The 14,756-nt window shown below is 40.8% G+C and overlaps 1 protein-coding gene across 1 annotated transcript in view; it reads left to right on the top strand.

Annotated features, from left to right (window-relative positions):
• The window catches only part of LOC139686885 (uncharacterized), a 763,875-nt gene extending 753,003 nt beyond the window's left edge, over positions 1–10,872 (top strand). Inside the window, exons 3-4 of the mRNA XM_071583961.1 lie at positions 9,843–9,872; positions 10,735–10,872. Coding sequence (XP_071440062.1) covers positions 9,843–9,872; positions 10,735–10,872 — 168 coding nt within the window. The remainder of the gene's footprint in view (positions 1–9,842; positions 9,873–10,734) is intronic.
• The last annotated feature ends 3,884 nt before the right edge of the window (positions 10,873–14,756 follow it).

Below are 14,756 nucleotides of genomic sequence, written 5' to 3'. Positions count from 1 at the left end.
GTAATAATTTTGTTACTTGGAGATTATGGACGACTCCTAAGTCTACTATTCTCGTTTAAGGAATTCTCTTTTCACAATATGAACACCTTTTCATTGGAATATTTCATCTCGTAACTCATGTATATATTTAATAATATTTATTCTTCGGCAACCCATGAATTAGCCACATATATTTATCTACTTGTGTATCTCCGTTCGGATGTGCGTTTATAGAATCCGGTATTTTGAGTAGGTGTGTATCTGTGCGTATATTTATATTCATTTATCCGCAGTCACATATCTCAATGTTCGTGCCGTAATGCCCCAGTGACTCACTTGCGACAGTTCGCCGGTTCAGCAACCCCCGTTCCCGGCAACAACCTCCCAACCCTCTTCCCGCAGCCGTTCCATTCCTCCTCCCCTCCCACCGTCCCCGCTCCCCTCAGGGATAATTCGGCGTCACGGGGCTGGCTCACTCATAGCCCCGGCCGTAAAAGATCGTTTTTATTTCCCGATCTGCGTTTTACGATCCCTGCCGAGCGTGCCGGCAATCTCCGCAGATCTTCAATTGTTTCCCGGGCTATCGCCGTTCCAGTTCGCGATCCAAGGGTGCGAGTCATCCGCTTGCTTTTGTGCACTCATATATTGGCTCGCTAAGTTCTGGAGTAATGTGTCGAAATGAGCCCCCAACGCTCCTCAACCCTCCTGTTTGTTGGAAGTTATTTTTCGATGGCGGGCCTGAGTTTGGGAGGGGTGTGGTTGGGAGGGAGGTTTGTGGAAGAGTACATTGATGTTATTTGTGTGTGTGTGTATATATATATATATATATATATGATAGTGTATCTATAATTGTGTGTGTATATACAATGCAAATTCGAAAAATAATGCTCTTCAGCGATGACACAAATAATTAAAACTTTGATTAACACCTTTAAACCCAGACACTCAAATATTAAATATGTGAGTATCCTTTCTCTGTGTTTAAATGTGTTGATCAAATATTTTATATATTTATACATATGATTGTTAAGAACATTAATAAAAATTAAAATAATTTACTCTAATATTTCGGTGGTGGCAGCCAACATCTTTAGAGTACGACGAATAACTCAGTTAATCAACAAGTAAACAACTATATATATATATATATATATATATATATATATATATATATATATATACATATATATATATATATACATATATATATGTGTGTGTGTGTGTGTGTGCATGTCTGTGTGTGTGTACACGAAACATGTTGTTGCAAAATGGCCCGGCTTCTAGTAGTCAAGGTGAAATACATACCTACTCGTGCACAGAGATTGTCACAATAACCATAGATGCACCCCACTAAGCGTGGCACCCAAAATAGCTTTTTAACTATCGTTGTGTGCGCGACCATCATTTTCAGAATTTCACACACATATTTTTGCCATTGTATATACAAATATATGTTGTGTAGGAAGTGGTTCTTTCGGGTTTTCTTCCGCGTGTATCCATTTTTCGGACGATATTTCGCCAACGTTCCAGTTGGCTTCCTCAGGTCCACTGAACTTCAGTGGACCTGAGGAAGCCAACTGGAACGTTGGCGAAATATCGTCCGAAAAATGGATACACGCGGAAGAAAACCCGAAAGAACCACTTCCTACATCAATAATCTCCGCGGAAGCCTACATGGAAATATATGTTGTGCCGTGCATGAATTTCTCTTCCGGATAGCGACAATCTTTAGGTCGCCACGGGGTTCCGTATCGGTCTCAGGGGTGGGAGGTGATAATGGCATTCACAAGCCGGCATTTCGGTCCTGCGGGTTATATTATTTTTTTGTTCTTGTTTCAATACCATGGCGTTTTCGTGTTTTCATAGCTCGTTTCGGGGACGTGCTCACACTTTTGTCTTCCCATTTCGACTCTGGCATGAAATTCGCCCGCGCGGGTGCTCGGAGATTACGACCCCAGTGTCGTTAAGCAGGCTGGTTATTAAAAGCTATTCCCCCTTCAAATGTTTATGCCGATCATGCTTTCGGGCCGAAAGCTTCATTTCATCCGGCACCGCTTCGTTATTAGCTGCATAAGCGAGGGGTGGGATTGCATATATTCCGAAACGATATAGCCGAATAAAAGTCGGCGTGTATGCGAGATGTTTGTAAATATCTTTAAATTTCCCACAATCAGGGGTGCAGAAGTACTCATAACGTCACCCGCATCGTAACTTGCAGGCATTGTGTATCTCTGCGGTTTATTATTTTTTATTGCCATTTCGTATGCATTCATTCCTTACCCCTTTTTTCATTCCGCCTTCCTAATTGCTTAAAAACTGAGTGAAACCAGTTTTGTCCTGTGGAATATGATTGCCAAATTTGTAATTTATTTGCTATTTTCCTCGGTTTCTTTTCGGCTTCTCTGTTTCCCGGTTCATTTTCATGAAAACTTATGTTGTCTCTGGCTAGATTTTATTTTATCCTCGTTTGCGTTCATAACGCCAAGATCTCAATAAGCTCGTGGTGTTCCTTCAAATGATCCTTTCAGCCTGTACTGCACATTTTTTTTATAGCAATGAAAATATTTAATTCCATGGTATCGCAAAAACAGCATTAAGCATTAGATGAGGATTGAAAAGGGCTCCGTGGACGTTGAATGAATTCCATCAAAAATTATTCCCGAGTAGACTTGTTGATATATTTATCTTCATCAACAAAAAATTCAATTTCAGTCGTATCATGGTGGAAATTCTTCATGACGAAAAAAGAAACTTTGCTTTACCACATAGAATTTTTATTACGGCCTAGGTTTCGTTACACCGTGACATCTTCAGGGTACATGAAGGGTGTTTAGGTGTAACAAAACCTAGGTCGTCTTCAAAAAAATCTGTGTGGAAAAGCAAAGTTGGAGGGTGGGCATGAGCAGCTCTCAATTTAAATCGCAAGTGCGCCGCGAAAATCGGAGACAAATAAACGGCGGATGGGGAGATAATTTTCGGGATATCTTATGCCCACCTGTAAGTACATTTAAGTATAGACAGATCCCGGCGTGTCATATCATGAGAATGGGAGGCGATTGCCGATGAAATGTCATGAAATACTGCCCCGCTCCTCTCATTCCGCCATCACCTCCCTCCGTCACCTCCCTCGCCTTATATCCCGTCCTTTCTCCTCTTCCCATCACACGGCAGCGGGCAAATCCTCCAAACCTTTCCGAGTTTAATCATTCTCGTGTGGAAGGAGACGGTTGGAGGAGACTATTGTGTGAGGCGTGTGACGGAGACATATCTACGGCCCTAAAGCGAATCAATCTCGGGAAATCTTCGGAGGATACGAATAAAAGAAGATCGAATTGCGCGACCAAGTGGTCTTTTACGTCTTCTCAATTTCCTGCTCTGACAGGGATGCCATCTCTCTTTTTTCATTCTTTCATCTCCTGACGCTCCCTCTACTTGGATTGGCGTCGTCGCTCACCTCACTCACCTTCGCTCGGGTGTTTCTGTTCACCCAGTTATTGGCGGGCTCCCCTGGTTCCTTCCACACATTTTGAACAATCAGTACTGCTAAACGAACCGCGATTGTTCTATTCGTTGCAAAATCATTTTCTCACTGGCGTGATCGCTATCATCAATTTTGCATCATCATTGACGATGTAGTTCGTATCTTTTTCCCCATGAAAATTAACTGATTACGGCGAAATATTCACGAGTTTTTGCATGCAGTGGAATCAAAGATGTCATTTTTCTTCAAGGTTATTCATATAACTGTTGAAACTGGGGCATATTGTGCCCAGTTAATCATCAGGCTCCTTGTTATTGAAATGAGACCGAAGTACTGTGCAACTGTGAATGTTTTTATCGCCACGATGTTTTCGCCATAGATAAAAGATACATTGGCGTAGTCGTCTTAATAGTGCATTAATCTCCATTCACTCGCTCATTGAAAAAAAAACTTTTTTGCCATATCTTATGACGCAAAATTTTAATTTGTTTATAAGCTAAAAGGTAGAGAAGTTGGGTGTTAAAAAAATAAGCTTTAGATGGAGGGAAAGAAATTCTGGCGAGGACATTAATCCTAAAAGATCGCCCGTGCACTTTTAAAAATGAAAATACTGGATATTTCCGCTCACTCTGGGATGACTTTTTCATCAGAAATGATTTCCCTGACATGAGTGACATTTCAGACTGAGTTTGTGAATTGAAAAGGTGAATAGGTAAAAGGGGAAGAGGGTGATAGTCCTCGTCTATGGCACAACACGCGTTCTGGAGGGACCTACGGTGAAAGATGCTTAAGAAATAACTTGAATTTTGGTACAATGTTTAAGGATTTTGATTTTTTTTCACTGCTAGGTGGCCGATTGAAAGATAGAAAGTTACGAATCAATTTTTTCCAAAAAACAATTTAATTATAGTGTAAAGACATTTCCCACGTGTTTTTTTATGAGTAAGTTCTTCAGGTATTCCTTTCACGCAATAATTTGAGGCTTGTGAAAAATTAATTAGAATAATTCAAGGTATTCTCAAAGTATTAGGAACAATGATGCTCGCTTAATTAATGAAAATGTCGAATTTGATGGAATAAACCATTTCACGTGTTACTCCTCTCTTCATTTTATTATAAATATACACGTATTATTTTACGAGACTAGGATATTTTTGCCCCTTCCCAGATTCTATTCTTCGTCTTTAAATATTCATTCTGCACTTTAAAATGTTATTAAAGGTTGAGCTAATGGAAAGGGGTCATCTCAAAGCAAAGTTTAATAAATTTACATTAACATAATAGTATAATAAATTAACAAAGTATAATAATATAATAAATTAACAAAGTTTAATATCTTACCTTACTCATTACAAGTGGAATCTATATGTTAGTTAATTTACGCTCCTATTGTTGAGCTCATGTTACATTTAAGACCCTACTCTTCATCAAAATAACAATTCACTGCTAGATTCAATCGTTTTAAATAATGATAAATTTTTACCGGATATTTAAAAAGATGTTCGTTTAAGATGGTTTTAGGTTTCAATAGGACAATATCCGTATTCAGTTTGTGCCCCTCGAGAAGCTGCTTTAAACAGAAGCCTATCTTTGCAAAAAAAAACAACTGATTATGACGCGCACTGGATGGAGAAAGTCGATTGTCGTGATTCCAATGTTTTCAGGTGCTTGGTTAAAACCCGCTTCAAACTTCTAAAATTTCTCCTGCTTTTAATTAGCCGACGCGTATACGCGGCGGTTCCCTTTTTTCTAGCTGATGAGACAGTCGCGCAAAGGCCTAGAATTCAAATGTTATCTTCCTGAGCACATTTTAATCGGGAAGGGGAATGAGAACATCCCGGTCCCTCTCCGGCCCTTACGAAATGTAGATCCTCCGTAAGGCAATTTTTTAGCCGGGCCATAACCTTCGCAACCTGAAATATGATGTCTCACCCTCGCCCCCTCGGATAAACCCATTTCATCCGACTGCGAGCTTATAAATCTCGCTCCCTCAGTCTTCCAAACACCTCCCCGCACACACCCACCCCTCAATTTCAATGTATTCCCCCTGGAACATCTACGGGATATCTCCAAGAGTCGTCGATGGGGGAGAGAGGCACTTGGTCGAGTTGAGGTCCGGGCTGCACCCTTCGATGGAGAGAGAGAGATAAAAAAACACCAGACCCCTGCTTTTTATTTCCATAAACATCCCCCCCATACCGTTTCATCCGCGCGAATTCCTTCTTTTCTGACCTCTCACCCTTGTCATCGATCCGAGCATGTATTCCAACACCGAGTATAGACACTCTCCCTCGAGATTAAGATGGGGTAGGGTCACCACAGTTATAAACATTCTCCGTCACTGTCTTATAAACACCCGCGACCCTTATTTTCGTCTTATTTTTCTCACCGATAAATCCTGTTCCCCAGGATTCGAACATAGTTTACGAGTATCTCTTACGATGGCGATATTGCACACACGCACGCACTCGCGCACACACGCACACACAAACATATAATGCATATGTATATGAAGTTAGCACTACTGGACAAAGACAAAAACACAGAAACACACAAAAAAAGAAAGAAACTCACTCGGTTTCGATTTTCGGTGGTCCAAGCCACCTTCCTCAAGGAAGAGAGGGATATAACTCTATCCTTGAGTTCTGTCCTTCACTTCCTTTGGAAAGGTGTTTTGGACCACCGAAAATACGGAACCGAGTGAGTCTTTTCTTTTTTGTGTGCTTTTGTCTTTGTTCACTAGTGCTAACTTCATATACATCATTATTCACGTTCGTGAAACTTTCACAAAAGTCTTACGTATATATATATATATATATATATATATATATATATATATATATATATATATATATATATATTCATCACAGGGTCGCGTCGATTTAGATGTCACAATGGATTGGTGAAAGCGTTATGATATAAAATTGGTCTATGTAATCTTGGGCACAGGTCTTGATAGACCAATGTACCTTAATGACGTGTGTACAGAATAAAATGAAGGTGATATAATGGACGGAAAAAGTATAATGATAGTCATAATTGGAAGAGAGAGGTTTTTTGTGAAAAAACAAAAGAAGGCAGGACAAGGAGATGGAGAAGATCTAGGGAGGCAACTGCTGGGGATTGTGATGGACTGATTACCTTATCGATTTAGTCGTTTGTTTTTAGGCACCGAGACAGTTATACTTACAAAAAGACTGGGGGTTTAGTTATCTTTCTGAGTAAATTTTGAGCATGGGAAAAAAGACTTGAGAGGGGATGCTAGAGCAGCTAGGAGTGATGGTAGAGGAAGAAAAGAAATATATTCTACGTATTGAATACCATGATTGGAGATAGAAGATATTTACACTGATGTCGGACAACATTGATAGATTCCTGTATATTGCTGTAGATGGCTATGTGCATTTCTTTGCTAGTAGGGTCAACAATTGCTTTTTCCCTCAAAGAATCCATTATCGTGGGTGAAAGAATCCTGCCCCGACCGATTTTTGTCTATTTTACAACCCAGTCCTCTTTTTTTGCAGCCTTTCTTTTCATTCGCATTACCGGCGTCCTAATGCAGAAATAGCAAATTATTGCGTGGTCTGAAAAAAAAGTATCTTCTTATTGCGTCTTGCTTTAATTCGACGTATTTGAAAAGTCAAGGGTAGAAATGAGTGGTCGGGGAATTGAAAAAAAATGCTAAAAATAATTACAATTTCCATGATAGACGGTAGTGATAAGGGACAATGAGAAATTTTTAAGGGTTGATGCCCAGAATTCTCAAGAGAAATATGAACACGAATGCTGACGTTGACTGACTCCTCTCTGGAGCGATTCCCATCATCGTCGTCCTCATATTGTTTAATCTTCCTTATGGAAAATGGAGCGTCGTCGTTAAACATCCTCCCTCGTGGAAGATCCACCCTTTTCGGCATGGAAATCGTCTCCTTACTTAGGCGCTATACCCCCTCATCACTTTGCTGCCGTTTAATAATGCTCTGCCTCTCCCTTGTGGAGGACATTCAGTTCAGCCTTCTTATATAAGACCCTCTCGTTGGGGATTCACCCATATTAGAAATCTCTCCGCTGTCAGCTTTAACTGAAGAGGCACTACTTATTCTTGGCTCTCAGTCGGGGAAGCTCATTCGGACATGTTCCTCAGTCATGCAAACGGGGCTAGAGCATGGAAACTCAAATGAGGAAATGCCTCGAGTAAGGGGTTGCATGTTTTGTATAATTTATTTGCATTTTACTTTTATAAATAAGAATGTCTATTGCTTTCAGTAGTCGTTGATTGTCGGTTCATGTACGAGCGTATATATTCAGTTAATACTATCAATATCCATTGAAGATTTTTGTACTTTGTATAGATCTTGAAGTTACGCCCGACAATTTGTGACCAGTGTTAATGGCTCGTTCATAATAAAAGAATTCCCATGCAGTCTAATTGATAAATACTGAAAGGATTCGCCTAATAATCTAAGAAAGTAGGAGAGGAGATTTAATGAGGGAGTTGTAAATGGAGGTTTATGATTTACGGCAGTGCAATACTTATAGCGGATTTTGAGGCCACATCTTCTTCGTAGTTTTTTGTATTTCCAAAGTTTCTGTGATGACCCACTGACCAGTGTCCAATTTATGGGTTTGAGTGCAAAAAAATTGAACTATGAGTAGTGCACTCGAGAAAGAAATCCGGCGGTTGGATGCTACCTCGACCTAGCTGTTTGATTTCTGGTGTAATTACAGGTGGGTTTTGAGGAAATTTCTTGCCTCCATGTTTTATTATTCTCTTGAAAACATATTCTTACCTATGTGTAGGGAGAAAAGAGCTAAAACGGATTGTTTAGGATAACGATTTTTTAAGTTTTAGCAATCAGTAGTTGGGCATTTCGACCCATCTCATCGAATATCACATCCCCATGGCATTGAACTGTTTGGATCTTTTCAGCAACAACATAAGTTTACTTCCAATAGGGAATCTTAGATTGAACCACTGTGTTTGCAATCAAAATAATTCGCCTTAAAAAATTACAGGCAATAATTCTATGCCACATAAAATGTCTTCTTTGCCCATTAGACCTCTTCCTACAGTTAAATGATATTTACCGAGCGCTTTTCGGAACTCATAAAGGTTCAGAGAAGGATTTTCAGGGAGTCTTGTCTCCAATTCCAATTTGTTCCTTCTACTGTTAGCCATATCGGCTACTTCTCTCCTTGAAGATGCGGATCCATTCGGGGCCATCCACCCCTCTCCCATTACGGGCGACGAAAGCTATCGAGAATTTGCAATATCCTGCGGAGTTTGGCAACCGGCCCTTAGGTCGCCATTCTTAGGCCGAGTGAGGAGACAATGTGGAGCCTTTTCCTTGAAGTGGCGTTCTCAATCTCCCTGCCTTCACCCCCCCCCACCCCACACCACACTGCTGACCCTAGAGATTTTGATTGTGACAGGAACGTATGTTTCTCGAGGGTGGAGTCGCGATTGGTCCGAAATGTGCGCGGAATAATGAAATTCTGTGGAAAAGTCACTCCTATCCGCCCATTCTCCCCTCTCTGATTCCCCCAATGTGCATGAGGGTGGTCGCCGTGTTTGCGCCTCTCATTTCATTGTTTGTCAAGGGACAAAACGCCGTCAGGGAACATAATGTGGGACGTTCCTTTCTCGTTCCGCCACGGGGGATTTTATCTTTTGGGCGTTTCACCTATTTCACCTAGACAGAGAAGCATGTAAAGCCTGGTGGTGGGCGTGGGGGGAAGTCGGAGATGGGAACCGAAAAAAACAAAGCCATCGGTGGGATTTAAGATCTGCAATTTTGCGTTCTCTCTGACTAGAGACTGAATTCATTCCATTGAGCGTAAAATATAATACACGACTGAATTAGGTTTCCACATTTCCCTGTTTCTGATTGTGCTGTGCTTACGGAGCGGGAACGCGAATTTCGGAGTCACAGCAAACTGCGTCATAATTTTCTTGATAATTCTCTAAGTTGATGAGAAATTTAATTAAGCTCTCGGAAACACATTCAGTATGAAAAATTTGTGCCAAATACTTTTTAATGCACAGTAGCGGTATTCTGAGCAATATTTCGCTAAGATCCAATTCTGACAATTTGAAGACATGATATAGCCAGAAGCTTTTGTTATTTCAAAATAAAAGAAACTGCTAAGATGGTCCTCTGAAATGTTTATCGCCAACGAGCAATATTGATTTCCGTGTTTAATTTGCAAGTAAAATAACGGAGAGAACACTTTATGTGGTCACTTGGTAAAAATTGTAAGAATTTACTTGTCTCAGATATTGCATTTTATACCTTGAGTTAAAATTTTCCTCGTATGCTTGTGTAATTTTGGTCCACTATTGATATATTTTATTGACTGATGTATCTTTTTTTATTTACAGCTACCACCATTAGGAACCCACAACGAACAGGTAAGAACAAACTTGTCTTGCATGGGAATTCTCCACAAATTTATTTCTAATATGCTACTTGTATGCGGTTTTTGTGCGAGAGGAATATTTTTTGGTTCACTAGTTAAAAAAACTAAGTAATCTCTTTTGCCAATAAAACAAGTGATAAATAATCTCGTCAGAAGCATGGTGATCAACAAAAATAGCAAACAAAGCTATGGAAACATCTGCACTGTACCCCGCAAACCGCCACAAGGGCGTGTGGGCGAGAGCATACACTACTACTAAAAATATTTTATTCTATCTCTCGAAGAAAATCAAATATTTTTCGATTCTCGTGATTTAAATTCCAGAAATGGAATATAGTTTGTAATACTACGCTAGCTTGAGACCTTGTTTCAATAAAATCTCCCTCATGTATAACTAAGTGCAGATGAGAGTATTATTATTGGGTAGTAGTTAGTAGTAGCTTTAAGTTAGTCGACCGACAGTTTATGTCATTTGCGTAATTAGAGATGGATGGGAGTCGAGGAAGGGTGGAAAGAAACCCGGCGTCAGCATTAGCTGACTCTAAACGAAAGGCGCCAAGGGGTCCACAGCTTAACGTCCCATCCGGCGGACGGCTACTCACTTTAAGTGCTCTCCACAAAGCACCTATCAACTAGGGATCGGGACACAGCTGAAAAATATCTGCCACCTTCAGGATTCGAACCCGGGTCCTGCGTACATTTACATCCGTTATGCTGGTAAATTTTTCAGTTCTTACCAATAGTCTATTGAAATGGGAGAAACTGTTTTTAATTGTACATTACTTCGCTTAAGATTCTTCCTTTCCTTTCCTATATCTACCATCTGGCATTATTGTTTCGCCTGCTTCTGATAGCGAACAGAGATTTTCTCATTGACATCGATGAGAATACTTGAGGAGTTATATTATCAGCTTCTAATCGGTGGCTTCTTCCCCCACACCGCCCCTGAGACCCAAAGTGAGCCAGTAATTGGCCATGAGCTTCTCTTCTGAGAGAGAGAGGGAGGGCACTGCGTCATTTACTTCACTGGGTCCCCACACAAGCAAGGCCTTGTCGAAAAACCGCGTCCGAATTACCCTTCGGCCCGGTTGCCACTGGCGGTCGAGTAGGGGGAAACATTATGAATGCATGAATAGAGAAGGCGCTTTAATCTCCCGGCTACTCTCTACCGTCCCTTTCTCCTCTTATAGGATCCCGAACTCTGCCTGTCCTTTCCGTCCAAGCATTCTGCCGAGCGAGCAAGCGTCTTTCCAACGTCGTGAACAATGACACCCTCTTCGCCAACTCGGCCCATTAAATCCCATCTACACAGCGACCCCGGTTTCCGCTACGTAGCGGCAGTAGATGTTTATATACATTTACTCCTTTCTTCCTTCTCACTTCCCAGAATTCTCTTCCCTTGCGGCTTCCCTTCATTTTCTCCCCTGCCTCCCTTTTACTCAGTCGCATATCCTCTCGCCTCCCTCCACTTTAAAATGACGTACATGGTTGCCTTCTTCCGTGGGCTTCTTTCTCGTTCCGATGATTTCACCGTCCTGGGGTACCGAGTATTCATGTTTTTGGCTCCCTCGTTGCGTGCCTCGGACATCCTTACGGGTGTTTTTTTCAACCGCAGGCATTTAATGATTACGAGCGGTAGACACGGACATTGGACAGATAAAAAAATAGACGCGGGAAAAAATAGTCTTCTTTTCCTCAGCATAAAATAAAAAGCCAGGTCCGCGGGAAGATGGTTCCGAATAAACTGAAGTGCTGGGTTGAAGGGCGGACTTATTGTTGAATTTTATTTTACGTCTATTGAGGTTTTCGATGGAGACATTTGACTCATGCCAAGAAGGCTTGCGAGAAAAATGTCTCGTAGAGTTGATGAGTAAACTAATTGGGAGAGAATTTCCGCCTTTAATCTTACTCTTACGGGGTTTTCAGAATCAGATATTATGATAGTGTTCACTGTGATTAAGCTCAACCTTTTCGGGTGCACATCATCTGGTCGATAGCAACGTAAAACTGTTGCACTGTATTTGGCAACCATAAACGTCATTTCATTTGATGATGGAAAACACATTCACGTGTATTTTTTTGGCAAAAAGTTTGAAATATTTTCATCATGAATTAATCATCTTATATTTATGGTCCTTCGATAGTACAATCAAAGCATATATCCGTAAAATCCCTGCTATTTTGGCTAAATGCACGTGCATGCCATGGTTTAATTTGCAGAATTTCTTAAAATAATCGCCAAAGCCATGGTGATAAGTGGATTTGTTTTTTCTAGCAACAGTGGTTTATGGACCAATGAGAGTGCTGGTGTTATCTGCTGAATCATGCACAAATCTAAACTATCCAATAGCCAAGGCCTTGATATTTCAAACCGTTAACTCTCAGCTAACGTTTTTGCTATTAAATCTTCACAGTTATCCGCTTTGTCAAGAGAGGACGCCATAGTGTCTTCGTCCTCTCCACATACAATACGCGATCATAGCATATAGCAACCGGGCCCGAGCACCTAGGTATATTTCATTTAAAGAGAGAACTAAATTATTAATCAAACACGCCCATTTTTGGATGATCTAGGCAAGTATGTAAGTATTCGTGTGTTTTTGTAAAAAGCAAAACTTATATTTATTTATGAAAATCTAGTGCACTTAAACTTCTCCAGCCTCCCCAACGGTTAAATTACAGATTGAAACTCTAGCATATATTTGTAAGGAGGTCCCTTTAGCAGTGATGTTGAAAATGTATTATTACCGCCGTCGCACTACGGTAGGAGAGATCATGCTAGTAAAATTAGAGAGATTGAGCGTAGATCCATTTTTTCCACGTACAATAGGGGATCATAATTACACTGCTCGACCTCGGTAGGGTCATGTTCGGGTAAATTTATTCTGGTGTTGCTTGCAGGGTAAAAAGAAATGAAATCCTTGAATACACGGACTGAAAATATTTCTGATGTGATGCCGTTCTTCGTCTTCTTTTTTGACGAAGAACGGCATCACATCAGAAATATTTTCAGTCCGTGTATTCAAGGATTTCATTTCTTTTTACCCTGCAAGCAACACCAGAATAAATTTACCCGAACATGACCCTACCGAGGTCGAGCAGTGTAATTATGATCCCCTATTGTACGTGGAAAAAATGGATCTACGCTCAATCTCTCTAATTTTACTAGCATGATCTCTCCTACCGTAGTGCGACGGCGGTAATAATACATTTTCAACATCACTGCTAAAGGGACCTCCTTACAAATATATGCTAGAGTTTCAATCTGTAATTTAACCTTCGGTTCGTAGGTGATTCCCTGTCTAGCTGCTCTAATATTTTAGATAAGCTATTAAGTTTCCCATAACTGCGTTTTACAAATCAAACTCCTCTACGCTACACGCGATCCAATTCGGAAATCAATCCAACTTCGTGATGATCCCATACACTTACAGCATATTCTAAATGAGGCCTAACCAACTACAGACAACATTTCTCCTTGACCTTTTCATCACATTTACCGAGTAGTTTTCTAATGAATCCTAATTTTTTGTTAGCTTGTCCACATATTCCCTGTATGTGTTTCACTCAGGAAAGATCGTGAGTGAGGATAACGCCTAGGTATTTAATTTAGCCTGCACATTCCATTTCGGTGTTCCCAATGCGGTAGGCGTTCGGGTGGGATTCTTTCTTTTTCCAAAAATTTATGACTACGCACTTTTTTAAGTTAAACTCTAATTTTCAAGTGTCGCACCAGATTTATATAGCATTAAGGTCATCTGATTAAGCTCCTGTATCTAAGGAGTGTATACAGTTACTGTCCAAGCATACCCGACGATGAAATAAAAAGGGCATCAAGGGAGATGGAATCAAATAAGGCCGTGGGGTACACGCTATTCCTGCGGAACTGCTCAAGGCTTAGGAAATTGTGGGAGGAAGAGTCTTAATGGAATGATTCGTAGTATCTGTGAGGAGGGAATCGGGGCCGGAAGACTTAGTGAGATCAGTGTTAGTTCCTGTTCCGAAAAAGGGAAAGGCTACATCATGTGAGGAGTACAGGACGATAAGTTTGATTCTCCACGCAGTTACAAAGATTCTCACGATGATCAACAAAAGGATGGTGAGCAGGGGCAATTTGGGGATTATCAGTTCAGGTTTAGGAAGACACACGTGATGCCATTACAATAATGAGATCACTAATCGAGAGGAATATAGAATACCATCAGGACGTAATTTCCTGTTTCGTAAATTTCGAAAAGGCGTTTCATAGAGTGAATTTTGAAAACTATTTGATTATATTGAAGAAAATAGGAATAGATTGGAGGGACAGGAGGATAATCCGCAACCTGTACATATATCAGACTGCTCAGATGCGAGTGGGGAACAGTGAGTCCGGATGGGCAGTGTTAGGAAGAGGTGTAAGGCAGGGTTGCCCATTATCACCGTTGCTGTTCAACCTGTACGCAGAGGAAATGATTAAAGAGGCATGGGAAGAACTGGAGGTAGGAATGAAAGTGGGCGGGGATTTCGTTAAATCATTTAGGTTTGCTGATGACCAAGCTTAAGGGTGTCAATCAGCCAAGGGGTTGCAACCATTGCTGAGAGAATTGGAACTGCAGTGCGAAAGAGTTGGGAGGAGCCTCAGACTAAATGAGACAAAGGTAATGCGATTTTCCCTAAAGAAGCTTAACGGGGGTAGCTTAAAAGGCTTAGCTTAACATTAAAACAGGAAGGGCAAAACCTAGAGCAGATAGAACAGTTAACGTATCACGGAAGGGTTTTGGATGAACACGGTTAGCAGGGACGTAAGGAGAAGAATTTCGCTAGGCAAAGAGGCATTCACAAGGAGGAGGGAGTTGATGACAGGGACTCTGAGTAAAGATGTTAAGAAAAGCCT

The sequence above is a fragment of the Hetaerina americana genome, unplaced genomic scaffold (genome assembly GCF_022747635.1).
Source record: "Hetaerina americana unplaced genomic scaffold, ioHetAmer1.1.p SCAF_15, whole genome shotgun sequence".
NCBI lineage: Eukaryota > Metazoa > Arthropoda > Insecta > Odonata > Calopterygidae > Hetaerina > Hetaerina americana.
Note: the sequence above shows the minus strand (reverse complement) of the source record. Positions and strands in the feature narration are given on the sequence as shown.